The 18,775-nt window shown below is 40.7% G+C and overlaps 1 protein-coding gene across 5 annotated transcripts in view; it reads left to right on the top strand.

Moving 5' to 3' along the window:
• The window catches only part of TPD52L1 (TPD52 like 1), a 99,654-nt gene that overhangs the window by 45,606 nt on the left and 35,273 nt on the right, over positions 1–18,775 (top strand). For all 5 annotated transcript variants that reach the window (XM_004263858.3, XM_033407875.2, XM_033407864.2 and 2 more), the window contains exon 2: positions 17,595–17,710. In XM_004263858.3, coding sequence (XP_004263906.1) covers positions 17,595–17,710 — 116 coding nt within the window. The remainder of the gene's footprint in view (positions 1–17,594; positions 17,711–18,775) is intronic.

Raw genomic sequence — 18,775 nt, 5'->3', positions numbered from 1 at the left:
AACAATGCTGCAGTAAATACTTATACCTATTTTCTTACATCTTCTCCTTTTTTTCTGTAAGATTGATTCTCAAGAGTGGGATGGCAGGGTCAGAGGCTCTCCCGATCAGCTGTCAGAGTCCGGAAGCCAGTGATGTGGTGGAGGACCGGTTTCTCTACAACCTTGCCAACACGGGCTGTCCTCCAGCGTTCGAATTTTTGCTAATCTCTTAGACGAAAAATCATACCACTTTGCAATTTTAATTTGCATTTTCCTTCTACTAGTAAGGTTGTCTTTTCATATATTATTTAGCCATTGTATTTTCTTGTGTATGACTTGCCTTAAACTTTCCTAGTTCTTGCATACTTTATTTCTGCTAAACATTTCATGATGCAGAAACACATCTTTCCATCTCTTTTAGCATTTATTTTCCTACTGAGATTTCAGGAGAAAAAGATTTTCTCCTGGACATTGTCAGTAGCAGCTATTTGAAATGCTAAAGATTTGATAAGCAAAACTGGGGAAATGTGAATGCTACTGAACTGATTAACAGTAAAGGGAAGGCTGCCTATAATTCTGGCCAATGCTTTTTAAATGATCAGGCCTTCAAGTCTGCCTGTGGTACCAATAGGCTGCATCCTGGCATTATTCTTTAGCTCTCACCATAGCCATAACGTTGTATAAGGACTAAAGAACTTTTAAAAGCTTATTAAAAAAAAAAGAACCTTGGTCCTATGGAGGTCTTTCTTACTATTTACCCCTTTCTGTAAATATGCGGTGTGGGGGGAAGTTATATTTTGTTCTGCTTGAGTCCCTAGAAGATGTCTTCTATTGTAAAGGGAATGGTTTTACTTTTTTTGCTTGAACTTGCCCTGAAGAATGACCCAGACCTTTACAAAGACCCATGAGCATTCAAGGAATGACCGAGGATGGGAGTGTAGCCTGTCCAGTGAAGCTGACCATAGGCAAGCTTGTGTCTGTCTCACTCCCTCAGGGGTTGGAGGAAATGAGAAACTGGTCCCAGGTCCCTTGACTGTAGCTCAGTTATCTCAAGATGACTCACCAAATAAATAAATGGAAAATCTAATTCTTGAGTCTATTTCTGATGGTGTAAGAAGAAAGAGGGGAAAGGAGAGAGAAAAAGAGAAGAGATTCTTTCTTTTTTTAAAATGAGTGTTAATTTTTGTTGATGAGTTTGAATACAGGATAGTTTATTACCTTGGGCTTTTCTTGTAATATAAGTGAGACTGTCTTCCTTCTTGTTCAAGGCAAAAATCTAAGGCTGGGTGTTAAATTCCGCGGATTTATCTTTTGTCAGGTTTGGTTTCCTTTTCCAAGTTTCATGAGAGGTAAAGTTGAATATGTATATATAGGGCTGGGGGTTGTGAAATGAGGATGGGGATACAAAAAAAGGATTATTTAAAAGTTAAATGATCTACCTATTTTTGGTTTGTCTATACACATTCTTGCAATAGTTTTATTTTTCCACATCAATGTAGGAGTTTATTCAGAGAAGGAAGTTCCTAGAGTCTGTCCATCAGGAAGATTAGTTATTTTTTGTTTTTCCATAACTGTTTGTTTGGTTTTTTATTCACAACTTTGTGGCTGCTGCCTTTTTATCACTCTGCTTTTGGATTGTTTTGGTCTGAGTTGCAGATTTATCCACTGTGCATCTATTTTGTGTGTGTCAAACTGTGCCTTTCTAGAATAGCAAATGATGGTTCGGAATGGGAAGAATATTCCAAGTGCCTTAATCTTATACTTGAAACGTAGGCAATTGGAGAAGCCAAGAAGATTCATGATAAATATGTCACGTATTTTATTTATTTATTTATTTATTTATTTATTCTCTTACATGTATTTTAAATGACGAAAAGTTGCCCATGACAGTTACAGAAAATGGATGGAGTTACCTTAAAAATGCTTAAGTTCCATTTATGTACATCTGTGTGTGTACATACACGCACTTTTTAACAAGAGTTAAACTCTCCACTAAAAATCATATATGGGAAATGTGTATGGGCATCCTCACTTATGGGGAAGCTCAACAAGATTTGGGAAGAGGCCTAGGACATTCATATTAAAATAGGAAATGCAGGCTGTCTTCAAATGGCTCAAATCTTTGTAAATCCAGGACGGAAGTCATGCAATTCTGACACATCTAATCAGGATCTTTAGTTTTAAGTTCTTTTCCATTTTGGGGAAGCTCTTTCAAACGCTTTCTGCTTTCAGCTTCTCTTTGGAGACCTAGCTCTCGATCCTTAAGGGTGAGCACAAAGCATGCATATTTGGAATTTTAATGTGTCCTCTTTATGAGATCCAGATTCTAGTGACTGGTTTCCTCTTTGGTTCTAATATTTAAACGCTCAAATTCTATCAGCATTAATCTCAGTTGAATCAAACTATACTCATCTGCCCAAACCATCCTTTTTCCTCTCCCCTAAAGTATGACTAAAATGTAGTATACTTTTTAGATGTTTGAAGATAGAAGATTATCTAGTCCAGTAAAAAGAAAAGTATAAACCAAGGAAAGCATTGCCGTCACCTTAAGAACTGGTACCCACAGAGGATCAAAGACCAAAAATAATACGAAAAGCCTCAACATCTGCAAATCTCTATTTCTACCCCACGTTCTACAAAAAAATGTAGAAACTGTACTATGTCACAGGAAAAAGCACCCCATGATCACTTCCCCGAGACGGTTTCCACATCAGCAATCTTGCACTTAAATTTCCCAAATCCAGCCTCATCCTCTGCAGTTGACAATACTTTTGTGAGCTGAAATAATGTTCAAATTCTGCCATTAGTGTCAGAAATCACTCATTCCCGATTCATGGGCGGTGATGAGCGGGTCTGGATTCCTGACGTAACTAAGGAACTTGCAGCATCAGTCGAGCTTCTTACCAGCTTCTTGGAAACCCAAACAGCAGTCTGTCTCCATCTTTTAGAAGCGGATGGCATTCCCGCCCAAGACCCCGGTGTCATTCTGCTGCCCCTGTGCTTTGTGACCATGGCCATGGCCTGAGGTCACACCAGGAGGTAGTTTTGGAGCTCATTCCAGAGCTGGAATCTGTCCGGATTCACGATGGAACCAACAGATCAAGCAATCTTTTTACAACCCAAGGTCCAGCTGTCTACCTTATCATGACTGAGGCGTCTGAGGAATTAGGAATTCTTGGTTAGGTAGCACGTCTATTGCAGACAGAAGAGAAAACCCTTCAGGGCAGCTGCGTAAGCCGAGAAGGAAAGGAACTTTGCACAGGATCCATGAAGGCGGATCTTGTCTGGGTGGAGCTTTTCTCAAAGCAATGGGTGGCTCTTCAAGGCCTCAGATGTTTTCTGGTTCATTTGTCCTGAAACAATTCCTCCTCCTGTTGTACTGGAAATAGCTGGCCGTTTACCCCACCAGGGTCACCACCCGCACACGATAGGAGACAGGAATTTTGCTGTCCTGTTGCCTTGTGGGTTGCCGTACAAGGGATAGCCATCTCCACCTGCGGACGGCCTGGGCCTGGGCAGGTAGCGGCCGTCATCAAGGTCCCTGTCGCTCAGGAAACCGTCCATTTGCTCCCCCGCTCCCCTTGCTGCATGGCTGGCGCAGTCCGTTTGGTGCCAAGAACCAGGCTCGGCACATAGCAAGCGCTCAATGAAATGCTTTCACAGTCCTCAGTGCGAGCTAACCTGCCGTCCTCAAAAGGGGTCCGTCCGGGTGGGCTGCTACAAACCTGCCAGGGATGCTTTCCTGTCCCTCGCACCCACCTGGGCAGCCTACTGCGGACCCGCTGCACAGCCTGCACGGCAGACCGGGCCCCGTGGACAGCCTTGATGTCCCAGCCGGGAGCATGGGGCACGGCTCCAGGCTCTGTCCCCTCTCCCCGTCCTGCAGCCTCCCCATCCAGGCCTGCCTCGTGTCACATCTTTTAATTGAAAATTGACTTCGTGGTTTTTTCCCATGGCTTTGAGTGTGGTCACTTGAAATGCTTGTAACCAACAGAAGCCATTGGTGTGGATGAGGCCATGTGACCTCAGGTGAGGAATAAAAACTCAGGTCTGAGTGGCTCACTCTTTGGTTGTGATTCACATTGGCCTCACATGAGTGAATTTCAGAAGCAGCCCCCGGAGGAACACATCTACCACATCAACTGTAAGGAACTTAAGCTTTTCTGTTTCTGGCTTTCATTAAAGAAAACCCAGTGTTTTCTATACTTGTTTCCTTGACCCACTTTTAAACATTTAAAGAAATTTTTTTCTACAGTATTCACAGTTAACTAAAGCTTTCTTTTATTGATATTTTCTAAACAACCTAAATTAACATGGAAGTTGGACAGTGTAACACAACCATGTCCTGGGTGACATGAAGGGACACCTTTCTACCACAGATAGTCCCAGGTATATGTCAATTTTCAACTTGTCGGGATGTTGGGTAAGATCCTGCTGTAGGTGTTTTCTGTTACCAAATGGGATTAATATTCTAGGGACACCCATCATGTCTTGAGGATCCTAGTTCCTCTTAAACTTTCTCCCTTTAATTACTTGTATCTTTTTCAAGGAAGTAGAAACAGAATTGTTTTATTGGGGAATATAAAGGTATAAACTCAGGCAGAACATTGATAGAATGAAAGCTAGCCTCTGGCTTAATGTAGTTCTTGAAGGGACTAGATGCAGTAACAAGAATGTAGTGATGGTGCCAGGACAGCTGATACATTGATGTGTGCTGATTGTTGCTTCTCTGCTGCGTTATTTAATACTTCTGTCAATGGCCACTGCGTTGGTTGTAAGTCTTTTTTTTTTCTTTCATCTTTATTGGAGTATAATTGCTTTACAATGGTGTGTTAGTTTCTGCTTTATAACAAAGTGAATCAGTTATACACATACATATGTTCCCATATCTCTTCCCTCTTGCGTCTCCCTCCCTCCCACCCTCCCTATCCCACCCTTCCAGGCGGTCACAAAGCACCGAGCTGATCTCCTTGTGCTATGTGGCTGCTTCCCACTAGCTTACGTTTGGTAGTGTATGTATGTCCATGCCTCTCTCTCGCTTTGTCACAGCTTACCCTTCCCCCTCCCCATATCCTCAAGTCCATTCTCTAGTAGGTCTGTGTCTTTATTCCTGTCTTACTCCTAGGTTCTTCATGACATTTTTTTTCTTAAATTCCATACATATGTGTTAGCATACGGTATTTGTCTTTCTCTTTCTGACTTACTTCACTCTGTATGACAGACTCTAGGTCTATCCACCTCATTACAAATAGCTCAATTTCATTTCTTTTTATGGCTGAGTAATATTCCATTGTATATATGTGCCACATCTTCTTTATCCATTCATCCGATGATGGACACTTAGGTTGTTTCCATCTCCTGGTTATTGTAAATAGAGCTGCAATGAACATTGTGGTACATGACTCTTTTTGAATTATGGTTTTCTCAGGGTATATGCCCAGTAGTGGGATTGCTGGGTCATACGGTAGTTCTATTTGTAGTTTTTTAAGGAACCTCCATACTGTTCTCCACAGTGGCTGTATCAATTTACATTCCCACCAATAGTGCAAGGGTTCCCTTTTCTCCACACTGTCTCCAGTATTCATTGTTTCTAGATTTTTTGATGATGGCCATTCTGACTGGTGTGAGATGATATCTCATTGTAGTTTTGATTTGCATTTCTCTAATGATTAATGAAGTTGAGCATCCTTTCATGTGTTTGTTGGCAGTCTGTATATCTTCTTTAGAGAAATGTCTATTTAGGTCTTCTGCCAAGTTTTGGATTGGGTTATTTGTTTTTTTGTTATTGAGCTGCATGAGCTGCTTATAAATTTTGGAGATTAATCCTTTGTCAGTTGCTTCATTTGCAAATATTTTCTCCTATTCTGAGGGTTGTCTTTTGGTCTTGTTTATGGTTTCCTTTTGCTGTGCAAAAGCTTTGAAGTTTCATTAGGTCCCATTTGTTTATTTTTGTTTTTATTTCCATTTCTCTAGGAGGTGGGTCAAAAAGTATCTTGCTGTGATTTATGTCATAGAGTGTTCTGCCTATGTTTTCCTCTAAGAGTTTAATGGTTGTAAGTCTTGATCATTTTGTCTTCAACACTGCAAAAAGACAGAGGCTCCCCTGACTGAATATCAGATTTAATTTATAGACATTTGAATAGTACGTATGTAAGGTCATGAGAGCTAATTAAATTAGTCCACAAATATTGATATTTATGGAGAACCTTGTATGAAGAGTGTATAAAGTACCTCATAATCTGAAGGAGGAGAAAGACAATGAATTGTGCGTTTAAAATATAGCGTAAGTGATAAATATCTTGAAGTCATCAAACTCTCTTTATTCTTCCCAATGCTTACCAGATAATCTTTTGCTGTTCATTTGGTTTCTCTAGTAGATTTTGTTCTGAGAAAGTAGAGAGCACAGAATTTCCCGAAAGAAGTTTGGTCTTCTTGGCAAATCAATCTCCCAGAAGATTTGTTAGTGGAAACTATCATCTAAGAGGCTGATTACCACAATGTGAAGTAGTGAAATAAAATATCTGGACTTAACAGACTACAGGATATGACATCTCTCAAAGATGCAGCCAACCTGGGGATCCCAGCCTGAATGGCCAGCTGGTCTTTCACAATAATTGAAGCCGTGTCTTAATGCAAGGACATTTTCTGTAGTTAGCCCAGTAAAATGATACCACAAATCAAGCCACTCCCATGGGCCTGGGCAGCGCCACTGTAGCCATAGGGGAGCGGGGCCTCTCCATCCCTCAAATTTCCACAGCTCTCAGTACCTTCAGAAGCACCCTAAAGGCGTGGGTTGGGCATGAGCCCAGGGAAGCCTTGGGTAAATGGGGCCAGTTCAGACTGTCTGGGATTCTTATCCCTGACGGTAGGTAAGAGTCCTGATCAGACCTTAGTCACAGAAATGATAATTTAGGTTTATGTGCATCCCTGATTGATTTGAGCTCCTTGAAGATGGCCTGCCCTTCAGGGCTGTGCAGTACTTATTTAGCTCTTGCGTGCCATATACTTTCTGCTAACTTTAGTATCCTATTGAATTTTGGTAACCTCATCAATACACAATGCACCTAAAAATTTTATATCAAGGGTATGTTTCCTCTTACAGTCAGAAGACAGTTACCTTGTACATATGGGTAAATGAGAAATGGAAGGAAATATTTCCATGTATTTGTTTATCTCTATCTGTAATAGCATGTCACTTCCATCTTTAGCCAACGTTAGGTTTTGGTCAGTCACAAATTTTTCTTTAGAGAGTAGAGTCTATTTTAACCAGCATCTGACTATGTGGATTATTACCTAAACGGCATATTTTTAAAAAAGGGGAAAGATGGAGTGTAAGAATTTAATTTAGTCGTCTACAACCTCAGAAGCATCTTTAGATAAAATAGTAAAAAGCATAAAGTCCTTATTCAACTGATTAGTGCACTCTCAGGCTGAGCATTACAGAGATGATCTTTTTTAGCTACATTATTAAATGACACCAAAGCTTTAGAAAATAATGCTATTAGTAGTGGTGACTCATGTGTTCTTCATATTTTAAGAAGGATAATAAAATTTTACAGGACAGTGCCTGAAATATTTTCCCCATAAACTTGTTTAACTATAATTATAGTAATATATAGTATTATGTGTATTAATGCAATTTATAAAATGCAAGTCGTAATGTAGCTTTTACTCTATATAATATTTAGTAGTAATATATAGAATAATGTATATCATAATAGAGAGTAATGTACGTCGTAATACATAGAGAAAGCAAAAGAGCCATTTTAGATCAATTTAAGGCACACGACATGTTAACTTGTTATTCTAGTGTTGTTGGCAACTTGGTAGGATTCTTAGAAGAGAAACTGAAGAGGAAGGGAAGAGAGGCTTTCGAGAGAGATGGAGTGGCATAAAAACATAAGAATGAATAGAACACGAGTGAGGAACACTGCATATGACAGCCTGGTGGGTTTTGAGGCCTTGGCGGGAGAATCATAGGCAGGCTGGTTGGCATCACCACTTGTAGCCAGCTGTGGAAGGTTTTGAATGCTAGTGTAAGAATTTTCAAATTTAGGCTAGAAGCAATTCCATTCCATCCATGTCATGTTTTTGCAACGGGGTTTTAACATGATGAAGGTTATGTGTTCAAAATATTAATTTGAGTGTTGTGTAGATTGGGTGGTGGAGAAAGAGACTACAAGCAAGGAGGAAAAATTTAGCTAAGATTTAAATAATTTTGAGTGTGTAGTGACAAAAGCCCTAAGTCACAGCAAGCAGTATGCACAGCAAGCAGTACTGTGTCATAGCAGTGAAAATTCAGAAGGATAGACAGATATGATAGATGATGAAAAGATACACAAAGGGCATCAGGAAGACTTGGTAAGATGTAGAAAACAAGCCTGTGGTTACCAAAGGGGAAAGGGATTGGGGGCGGGATAAATTAGGAGTTTGAGATTAGCAGATACAAACTACTATATATAAAATAAACCACAAGATCCTACTGTATTGCACAGGGAACTATATTCAATATCCTATAATAAACCATAATGGAAAAGAATATGAAAAAGAATATATAGACATATATATGTATAATTGAATCACTTTACACAGCATTGTAAATCAACAATACTTCAGTGTTTTTAAAAAAAGAGTTGGGGCTTCCCTGGTGGCGCAGTTGTTGGGAGTCTGCCTGCCGATGCAGGGGACACGGGTTCGTGCCCCGGTCCGGGAAGATCCCACATGCCGCGGAGCGGCTGGGCCTGTGAGCCATGGCCGCTGAGCCTGCGCGTCCGGAGCCTGTGCTCCGCAACAGGAGAGGCCACAACAGTGAGAGGCCTGCGTACCGCAAAAAAAAAGAAGAGTTGATAGCTTGATTTTCTAGGGGATTAACTCAACAAATATTAGTTGAGCAACTCCTATATGAGAGGGTTTGGGAGATGAAAGCCCACCGTGGACTCTTCCCGGTGCTCAGCAGTGGGAGACCCTGCATATATTAAAGCTACAGACTGCCGTAGGTGGCAGCTGGGGTTTATGTGTCACCCCCTGTCTCAAAGGCTGGAGATAGGTTATCCCACTGGCGCGTCCTACGTTAGGGTTCCAGCCTTGCTTTTAGGATGTGGGAGTGTAAAGCTCTCATTATATTGTTCTTAGCATTTGAGCCCTCTGCCAAAACTACAGGGCAAAACAAGGAAAAGCATTCAAAGCCCTATCTGCTCTACATGTGATTCAGCAATAGGCTAGATATGAGTTTCTGGTAAATGAATGAAAAGCAGTTCAAGAAGGGAGGTGCATAAGAAATAATATTTTGGTTTTTTGTGTGGAAGATTTAGTAAATGTGCAGAAGGGATTCTAATAAACAAATTTGTTTTATAGCTTTAATTTCTACCCTCCTCAGATTAACATGTATTAGCTTTTTGTGTGTGTACTCAGAGATAATCATAAATCCAACAATAATGAGATTAGCTCAATAGCTTTTCCCTTAGGGAATAAATGGAGATATTTTGAAGTTTTATGTTAAAAGAATGCCTGAAGCTATTTTTACCAAACATCATGAAGAAAATATAATTAAGTAACCAATATTACAGTTGTAGATTTATTATTTAAAGCATGGTGAATTTTCATTTAAGCTATTTTATTGCATTCTTTTTTTAAATTTTTTTAACATCTTTATTAGAGTATAATTGCTTTACAGTGGTGTGTTAGTTTCTGCTTTACAACAAAATCAATCAGTTATATATATACATACGTTCCCATATCTCTTCCCTCTTGCGTCTCCCTCCCTCCCACCCTCCCTATTCCACCCCTCCAGGCGGTCACAAAGCACTGAGCTGATCTTCCTGTGCTATGCGGCTGCTTCCCACTAGCTATCTACCTTGTGTTTGGTAGTGTATGTATGTCCATGCCTCTCTCTCGCTTTGTCACAGCTTACCCTTCCCCCTCCCCATATCCTCAAGTCCATTCTCTAGTAGGTCTGTGTCTTTATTCCTGTCTTACCCCTAGGTTCTTCATGACATTTTTTTTTTTCTTAAATTCCATATATATGTGTTAGCATACGGTATTTGTCTTTCTCTTTCTGACTTACTTCACTCTGTATGACAGACTCTAGGTCTATCCAGGTCTATCTTTTTTTTTTATTAAGTCCTAGGATAACTTTGTATTCTTTTTGAAAATATGCACTTCCTTCGCTGGATTTATTTCTTAATTCCTGAATATGGTGTACGCACACAAACATGCAAGATTCTTTTGTTATTTAAAAGAAATTCTGGAACTTTTATATATTTGCCAACAATTCAGGGTATGGTCATTCGTCTGAAATCACAGTTCATAATCATTTTACCTCATAGCTATCTGTGCTGTTTCACTATGTGCATGAAGCCACAGCCTAACCCAGGGGAGCGCTTGGCCGGATGCATTCACGTATGTTGATGCCGACAGGTGATTTCATCTCAAGGTTGGAGGGGAGGCACTTTCATCCAAAGTTCATTCTTGACTTGTACTCAGCAGCATTTTGTTTACTATTCTTTAGATGGTTGTAAGCCAGGTAAAGGCATAGGCTTAGGAGTCAGACTAACCTAAGTGAGAACACAGCAGCTTGTAGCTGAGCCAGACTCTGAACCCAGGTCCCATGAGTGAAGGTCCCCATTAGCAAAGGCTGAGACTGGCCCACAGTGACTTCTCAGTTGGATCTGGTTCAGTTTGTTGTGTCATTCAGTCCCATATGTAGGACTTAAATGAGTCATCACTGGGTCATTGTAGGTATAGTGAAAGCAGGCGGATGGTAGCATTTGATGAGTATTTACAGACCAGGATGTCACCTGGCCAATGCAGAAGCACAACTCCTGCGGTAGAGTCATTCCTGTGAATATCTGTTACTTTTATTAAGACAGGTCTGTATATTTTGTTGCATGTACTAATGAAAGTAAAATGGGCATCTTGAAGTGCAAAATACCCCACAGCAGGTTTGCAAGATTTATTCACACCACACCTTGGTGCACATACTTGTGCTCCATACCTGACCTATACCTGTACCTCTACTACCCTTGCACTTTGGATAGTGGGGAAGAAAAAATAGCTTTAGTCCATTCCAATGCAATCATTTTTAAAGCCCCTTTAAATAGTACTTACTTCCTTAGTAAAATTACCCTCTAGCTCAGAATTCTCCTTTTTCAGCTCCCCTTTTCCTTGTCCCAGCTAAGGGGATGTCTGGTATATGGAAGCAGGAAGGGCCCACGTAGTGCCTTGGCTTCTTTCTGCTCTTTGGGCCACTGGGACCATGAAGTCTTCCGATGCTGACGTTTTCTGCAGGTATTACTTATGATCCTGTCTTCCTTACCTGAGTCTGGGCCCAGTAACCTTTCCAAGCTGATTCAGCTTCACTTTGGCTCTTGATGGCTGATTTCTCCACCCCCTCCACCCAGACCTCTGGCCAGGGCCAGTAACCTCCACTCCTGCTGCAGGGGCACCAACCCTTTGCCAAGGCAGCAAGTTTCTCTCTAAGTGCTAAGGGGAGTTCTGGATCCCATGCGTGGTTAACTGACTGCAGAAGAGTGAATTGGGGAACTAAACACCAAGGGCCAAGATGCCCAACCACCCAGCACCTGTTGATAGGGACATGGCTGTGCTCCAGGTTGGTGCAGCACAGCCTGAAAGATAGTTTTCTCTGGAGCGACCACTGCCCTCCAAATCAGAGTGGGGCAGGCTTCCTGTATCAGTCAGGGACTAGGAAAGAAGTAAATGGATGACATGCTCAAAAGGGGTGCCTGATTCAAGAGTTTAATGAAGGGACTATTAGAAATATAGGAAGAATTAAGGGAAACCAACAGGGGATGTTGAAGCTCCTCAGAGCAATAGCAGCAGGAAGTCAGTACAATCCCTAGGCTGGAGGACAGGGCAGGGTTCTAGGAACTTGACAAGAGCTGAGCTGTAGAAGAAAACTACTGAACAGAAGCTGTGGTCTTTGGTGGTGGAAAAATAAAACTGCACAGTGCAGCCTGGCAGGGAGAGAGGCAGTCCCTGCCCCTTTCTGTCCCACAGGGTCCCGCTGGGGCTCTGATGGCCAATGCAGAAAGGAAGCAGAAGGGTGAGGGAACCATGTTGATGTAATCCTTAGGCCAGTCTCCCAGGCACAGAGCAGAGTGGAAGAGGATAGAGGGTGGGTCTGGAGAAGCAAACAGAACCTCCAGCAGGTTCCTCTATAAATCTTTCTGGGCCAAAACCCAAAGGGAAAGATTGGACATACACACCTCACAGCTCCTCTCCTTCTTTCTCCCTTCCCTCTTCCCCCCTGCTCCGGGGCACAGAGCAGGAGGTATGTACATCCTTGGTAAATCCTCATGCACTGTGTACCTAAGGGGAACTTCCTGGCCTGGATGTCCTGGCCTTGGCTTCTGATGTACAAAGAGGGAAATAAAGATGTGGAGAACATCCCCTCCTAAGAATATTGCCTATTTTGCAAAACTGTTGTCCTCCTGGCAAATCCAATTTCAGATGCCAAAAATCTAAATATTAATCTTTGTGTTTCTTTTGCTCCTTTCTCTACCTCAGACAGATGGATGCCTTAGACCAGCTAGGAAAATACTATATCTTGGGGAGGCTAAAACACAAAAGAGAACATAGCACATTAATACTTTTAAAAACTGTCACCCCCAAATTTCACCAATATGTTGCTGAGGTCTGTATGGAAATTTAAACATTTTCACATATCTTATCTGATTTAACATCATTTAATCTTAACAACAATCCTGTAAGGTACCCATTTTACAGATGAGATAATTGAGATCAAGTGTCCTCTGCTGGTTAGTGGCAAGCCCACAGGTAGGCAGAATTCCAAGTGTCCCAACTCCTGTTGTAGTGCTCTTTCTTCTATGCCAGATAAAAGTGGTGTAGTCTGCACATTTGGAAAAGAGAACAAAATTCATAATGTATTGGTACCCGCTAAAAATTGTGCTTCTTGAACAGTTTTGCCCACTAATTATTGCTTTTATTAAAAATATGTTTTTAATCTTCTCTAATATCTTCTTCCATAGTAACTAGGTTATTTTATTCTCATTTTACTGCCCTTCTCACATTATCATCTGTCATTTGGTATCTCTTCCTATTTGCTTTTTTTTTCTTTCTGATTTTGACTCTTTCACTGTTTAATCACTTTTTAAAATCGAACTCCTTTTTCCCCCTACTCCTTGATTCTGGAATTATCCTTTGACCTCATGAGTGATTGCTGCTTCCCTAACGCAGTGAGTCAAAAAAATGATAGGGAACTGACATTTATTTCAAAGACAAGAGTAAAGAAGGTAGCTGGTCTAATTAGACCTGACCTAACTAGCAGCTTCTGGGCTCCAGGCAGATTTCCTGAATGGCTGCTTTCTGGGAGAGAAACTTTGAGATTCATGATGTCTCTGAGGAGTGGCATGTGTGACAGATCAGAGCTGAAGCCAGTGCAGGAAATATCTCACTTTATGAGATGTATATACCTTCCCCCTGAAAAGTAGAAGCTACCTGCTGGATAAGGGGAGGTCTGTCCTTCCCTAAATTTGCTAGAAGTTTCCCAATTCACATATGAGCAATTTAAATGGATTTCGAATCTTCCTAGAATATAGGAAGATACTAAAGACGTTTGATGTCTTGAAAAGTCTAAGTGCCTGGAACTGTTGTCTGTTCCCTGGTACATGTCCTCTCATACTGTCAAGAAAGGAGAAGATGGAGAATTTAGGTTCTGGCTAAGTTTGAGCAGTATCTGCTAAGTTCCTGGGCCAGGCTGAGTTGGGGAGAAGACCAGAGTGTCTTACAGGTTCCTCCTATGGCTCTTCCCCAGCCCCCAGTGCAGGCGGGCAGGTTACCTTCTGGGCGCATCTCTTAAAACTGTGCTTGGAATTACTGCTGATTCCTGATTTAGACAGTTATCCTAGAACACTGACTAAAAATATATTGGCCACATGTAAACATAAATATTTACCAGCAAAAATAAATGACAGTGTTTAAAACCTTTTAAATGACCTACTTAACATTCTTGTATGGAGAATCTAGAGATACTCTCCTAGGTTGCTGATGTTTGCATAAAATTGGCACCACCTTTCTGGGGGATAACCAGGCAGAAGGTTTAAAAATGTCCATGGCCTTTGCCTCTGTAACCCAGTGTGTAGGAAATCATCAAGATTTTGCCTAATGACTTGGCAAGGAGATGTTCACTGCAGCTCCCCAATAAACAGGATGAATTATCAGTCATACATGAGACAAAATACTGTACAACCATAAAAATAAATAAAGGTAGATATGTGTTTTGAGACATGAAGGATATCATGTTATCCTATTGAAAAAGTAAATTAAATTCACAACAGTAAATGCATGTAAATATATACAAGAAAATGTAAACAAATGCATAGAAGAAAGACCAGAAAGGATGGACAAAATGATCATTATTCCTGGGTAGTGTGATTAATAGTAATTTTAATGACTAATGGGTCATTTTATTTTATTATCTTTTACAACGAACAGGTATTACTCATGAAAAAGAAATACTTAGCATTGAAATTGGTCTCCCCCACTCCTCAGACAAAACCATGGTCCTGAATTTTTTACCATAGCCTTGCTTGTCTTTTTACTTTTATTCCTAAACAGTATTTTATTTAGTTTGTGTGTTTGGGGACTTCATATAAGTGCAGTTATACTTTATTATTCTTCTGCAACTTGTGTTTTTCACTCAGCTCTTGTTTCTGAGTTTCACCCATGTGGCGTGCATGGCTGTAGTTGACTCATTTCACTAGGGTCGAGTTGTCTTGGTGTAAATGACCACGGTGTGCTTATATGTTCTCCTGTTGATAGACTTTTGCTGATTTACAGTTTTTTGCTATCATGAAAGTTCTTATTAATGACCTCAGGTACTGATGTATGAGTGTCTTGGGTATATCCATAGGTGTGGAATGCTGGATTGTAGGGTGTGTGAATGTTCAACTTTACTAGATAATGATACATTTTTTTCAAGTTATTTGTATCTATTTATATTTTTGTAAGCAGTGTATCAGAGTTTCCATCCTCTACATAGTCATCAACTTTTATTAATATCATCAAACTTTTAACTTTTTGCTAATCCAGTGGGTATGAAATGTTTTAATTTGTATTTCCCGGAATATCAGTGAGGTTGAGCATGTTAGTCAGGATTTATTAACCACTTGTGATTTCTCCCTGTAATGAATCTGTTTGGGTTTTTTGGCCCATGTTTCTATTGGGTTATTTCCATTGTTTATGTGGGTTGGTAGGAATTCTGTTTATTCTGGGAACTAATTTTGCTAGTTCTACATCTGGGAGATATCTTCTTCCATTAGTGGCTTGTCTTTTTATTTTCCATACAGTTAGTGTTTTTGATGAAGAAACATTCTTTTTTTTTTTTTTTTTTTTTTGCGGTACACGGGCCTCTCACTGTTGTGGCCTCTCCTGTTGCGGAGCACAGGCTCCGGATGCACAGGCTCAGCAGCCATGGCTCACGGGCCCAGCCACTCCGCGGCATGTGGGATCTTCCCAGACCGGGGCACGAACCCACGTGCCCTGCATCGGCAGGTGGACTCTCAACCACTGCACCACCAGGGAATACCCATTCTTATTTTTTGATTAAGAATTGATTTACAATATTATATTAGTTTCAAATGTACAATATAGTGATTCAGTATTTTGATAGATTATATTGCATTTAAAGTTATTCTAAAAATATTGCCTATATTCCCTGTGCTGTACAATATATCCTTGTATCTCATTTATTTTATATAGTAGTTTGTCTCTTTTAATCCTCTACCCCTATCTTTTCCCTCCTCCATCCTTCTTCCCACTGGTAATGACTAGTTTGTTCTCTATATCTGTGAGCTGTTTCTGTTTTATTTGTTTATGTTCCACATATAGGTTATAACAAACAGTATTTGTCTTTCTCTGTCTGAATTATTTCACTAAACATAATACCCTCTAGGTCCCTTCACATTTTTGCAGATAGCAGAATTTCATTCTTTTATATGACTGATGTTCCATTGCGTGTGTGTGTGTGTGTGTGTATGTGTGTGTATATATATATATATATATATATATATATATATATATATATATGCATGCCGTGTCTTCTTTATCCATTCATCTGTTGATGGACACTTAGGTTGCTTCCAGATCTTTGTTATTGTAAATTATGCTTCTATGAACATTGAGGTGTATATATCTTTCAAGTCAGTGTTTTTGTTTTCTTTGGGTAAACACCCAGAGATGAAATTGATGGATCATATAGTAGTTCTATTTTTGTTTTTTTGAGGAACCTCCTTACTGTTTCCATAACGGCTGCACCAATTTGCATTCCCACCAAGAGTGCACAAGTGTTCCCTTTTCTCCTCACCAGCATTTGTTATTTGTGGTCTTTTTGACAATAACCATTCTGACAGGTGTGAAGTGATAACTCATTCTTAATCTTATCCATCCTTTCTTTCATGATTTACCCTTTTTTTGTGTCTCAAGAAATCCCTTCCTACCCAGAGGTTCATAAACATGAAGTCCCATATTGTCTTCTAAAATATTTATAATTTAATCTCTGTTAATGGTGTGAAGGTGTCCAATTTTATTTTTACTATATGGAAAACTATTTGTTCCAGGACAATTTATTAAAAGACCTCCCTTTTTCCAGAGATGTATGAATGCCAGCTCTGTCATCATTCATGTCATAAATAAAGCTTCCGTATATATGTGCGCCTGTTTACAGAGGACATATGCATTTGCGTTGTCCAGGCACTTCCCACCTCCCTCTGACAGAGTCAGTGTGGCCGCAGTACTTCCTCACGGCTGCAGCTGCTCCAGGTTCCATATCTGCATATTTCCACATCGAAGTGGAAAAAAGTTTTAATATTCTCTTATCTCGAGGTTCTTTTGGACCACCTGGGAGGTTGTGAATTCTCAGGGGAAGCCCTTTTGCCCTGTCCATTTCATGCTGAGTGTCAAGGCAGGCAATTTGCCTTGCAGATGCCTGTGGGGAGTGAAGGTATTTACTTCCAGGTCACCTTACTCTCAGGGTGTAGCCCTGTGGGCAGGAGGGTCTCACCATAACCTTCTCTCCCTCTGTGGCCCTGGGCTTTGTCCTCTGCCCCCTGCATCCCATGGGACAGTAAAGACTGAGGCTGGGATTCATCTGGGTGGTAAATGTAGAATTAATGAAGACTTGTTTTGTTTACATCTCCACTTCCCACTTTCACTTAGTTTTGGGGATTCTTAGTATTCTTTACTTTCTTGACAGCTCAGGACACATTTAGAAGGATTTTTTTCTTCTGGAATTTTTAGTTATTTTTCAGTGGGAGAGTCAGTCAGAGTATCTAGTTCTTCAGACCATGGAAGTAGAATTTGGCTAAATTCTTATTTTTTTTTTTTTTAATTTTTTTTGGCGGTACGCGGGCCTCTCAACTGTTGTGGCCTCTTCCATTGCGGAGCACAGGCTCCAGACGCACAGGCTCAGCGGCCACGGCTCATGGGCCCAGCCACTCTGCAGCACGTGGGATCTTCCCGGACCGGGGCACGAACCCGCGTCCCCTGCATCGGCAGGCGGACTCTCAACCACTGCGCCACCAGGGAAGCCCTAAATTCATTTTTTAACCTGCATTATGTTTTGCCAATCTTGCCTAAAGGTTTGTTGGAGACTGAACCACTGCAAGGAAGAGATGAAGACACAGGAGCCAGTGCTGACTTCCCTAGCATGCTCTCTGAGGAGGAAAAAGAAGAATTAAAGGCAGAACTAGTTCAGGTATGTTTAGTAATCTTCTTATTGTTGCTATGTCTATCTCCAAATCCTGAGAATTATTGTTAGTTGATATAAGTTGCATATTACAATTGTGTTATCTTTCATTTAATAAGATTTAATACGTGATATATTGTAAGATGATTCATTTTTTGAGGTATTTTTGTAATGCTAATTGTCCATTATCCATTGGTGGCCATAGGAAAACAAACGGTTATGATGCTTAAGCAACAATAATTAGTTGTAAACATGCACCTCTTACTCTTCTTAGTATCACAATGCTATGGGGACAATAAATCACTTACAAACCTTATGGAATTCCTTCAAGACCTTGGTACAGTCGCAAGCTGCCTTTGAAGAGCAGTTGTTTTAGGTCAGCAGCTTAGCTCAACAAATACTGTGAAAGGATTTATGTTTATAATGAAAACTTCATTCATAGAAGCAACTGAATTTGTTAAGTTGATGTGCTCTTTTTCAGAAGAATAAAGCTCCGGCGGTAGAGAGGGAAGCTATGATGACTTTAGGCTTCATTAGAGCTTGTGTAGTTGCCGTGGGCATCTGGACCTAGAGATGAGGAGGGTGCCTGGCTTGTCGTGAAGACATCTCTTTGTTCAAGCCGTTTGTTTGTAGCACCCACTACATGCACTTTGCTACCTCTTAAATACTTTGCTAGGGAGCGTTTACATTGTAGGAGGAAAGGGCAGGAGAAGGGAGCTTCTCAAGTAGAAGAAGCAGTAGAGCAAGAGGGGAAGGGGCCAGCATTCCTCCCCATTTGAATCCCTGGCCCAGAGGGTAGGAAGCTCCTGGTCCAGCTGGAATCAAGGCTTGTCTTCTTCCTCTGGCCTCTTCTACAGGCTGGAGACACAGCTTTAAATTAAGCTTCACCCTGCTGTGTCCACCCCAGACTCTCCAAGCTCTAAGGTTCTGATAGTGTGTGTTTATGACAGCTCATAATAATACTAAAGACATTTCAGGTGCTTTCGTAAGACACACCCTAGAATAACCTCATGATAAAATGAAGGAGCAGCTTGTTCTTCTAGTACAGCAGAAATTATGTTAGTAAGGACAGTG

This window comes from Orcinus orca, chromosome 12 (genome assembly GCF_937001465.1).
Source record: "Orcinus orca chromosome 12, mOrcOrc1.1, whole genome shotgun sequence".
Taxonomy (NCBI): Eukaryota; Metazoa; Chordata; class Mammalia; order Artiodactyla; family Delphinidae; genus Orcinus; species Orcinus orca.
Note: the sequence above shows the minus strand (reverse complement) of the source record. Positions and strands in the feature narration are given on the sequence as shown.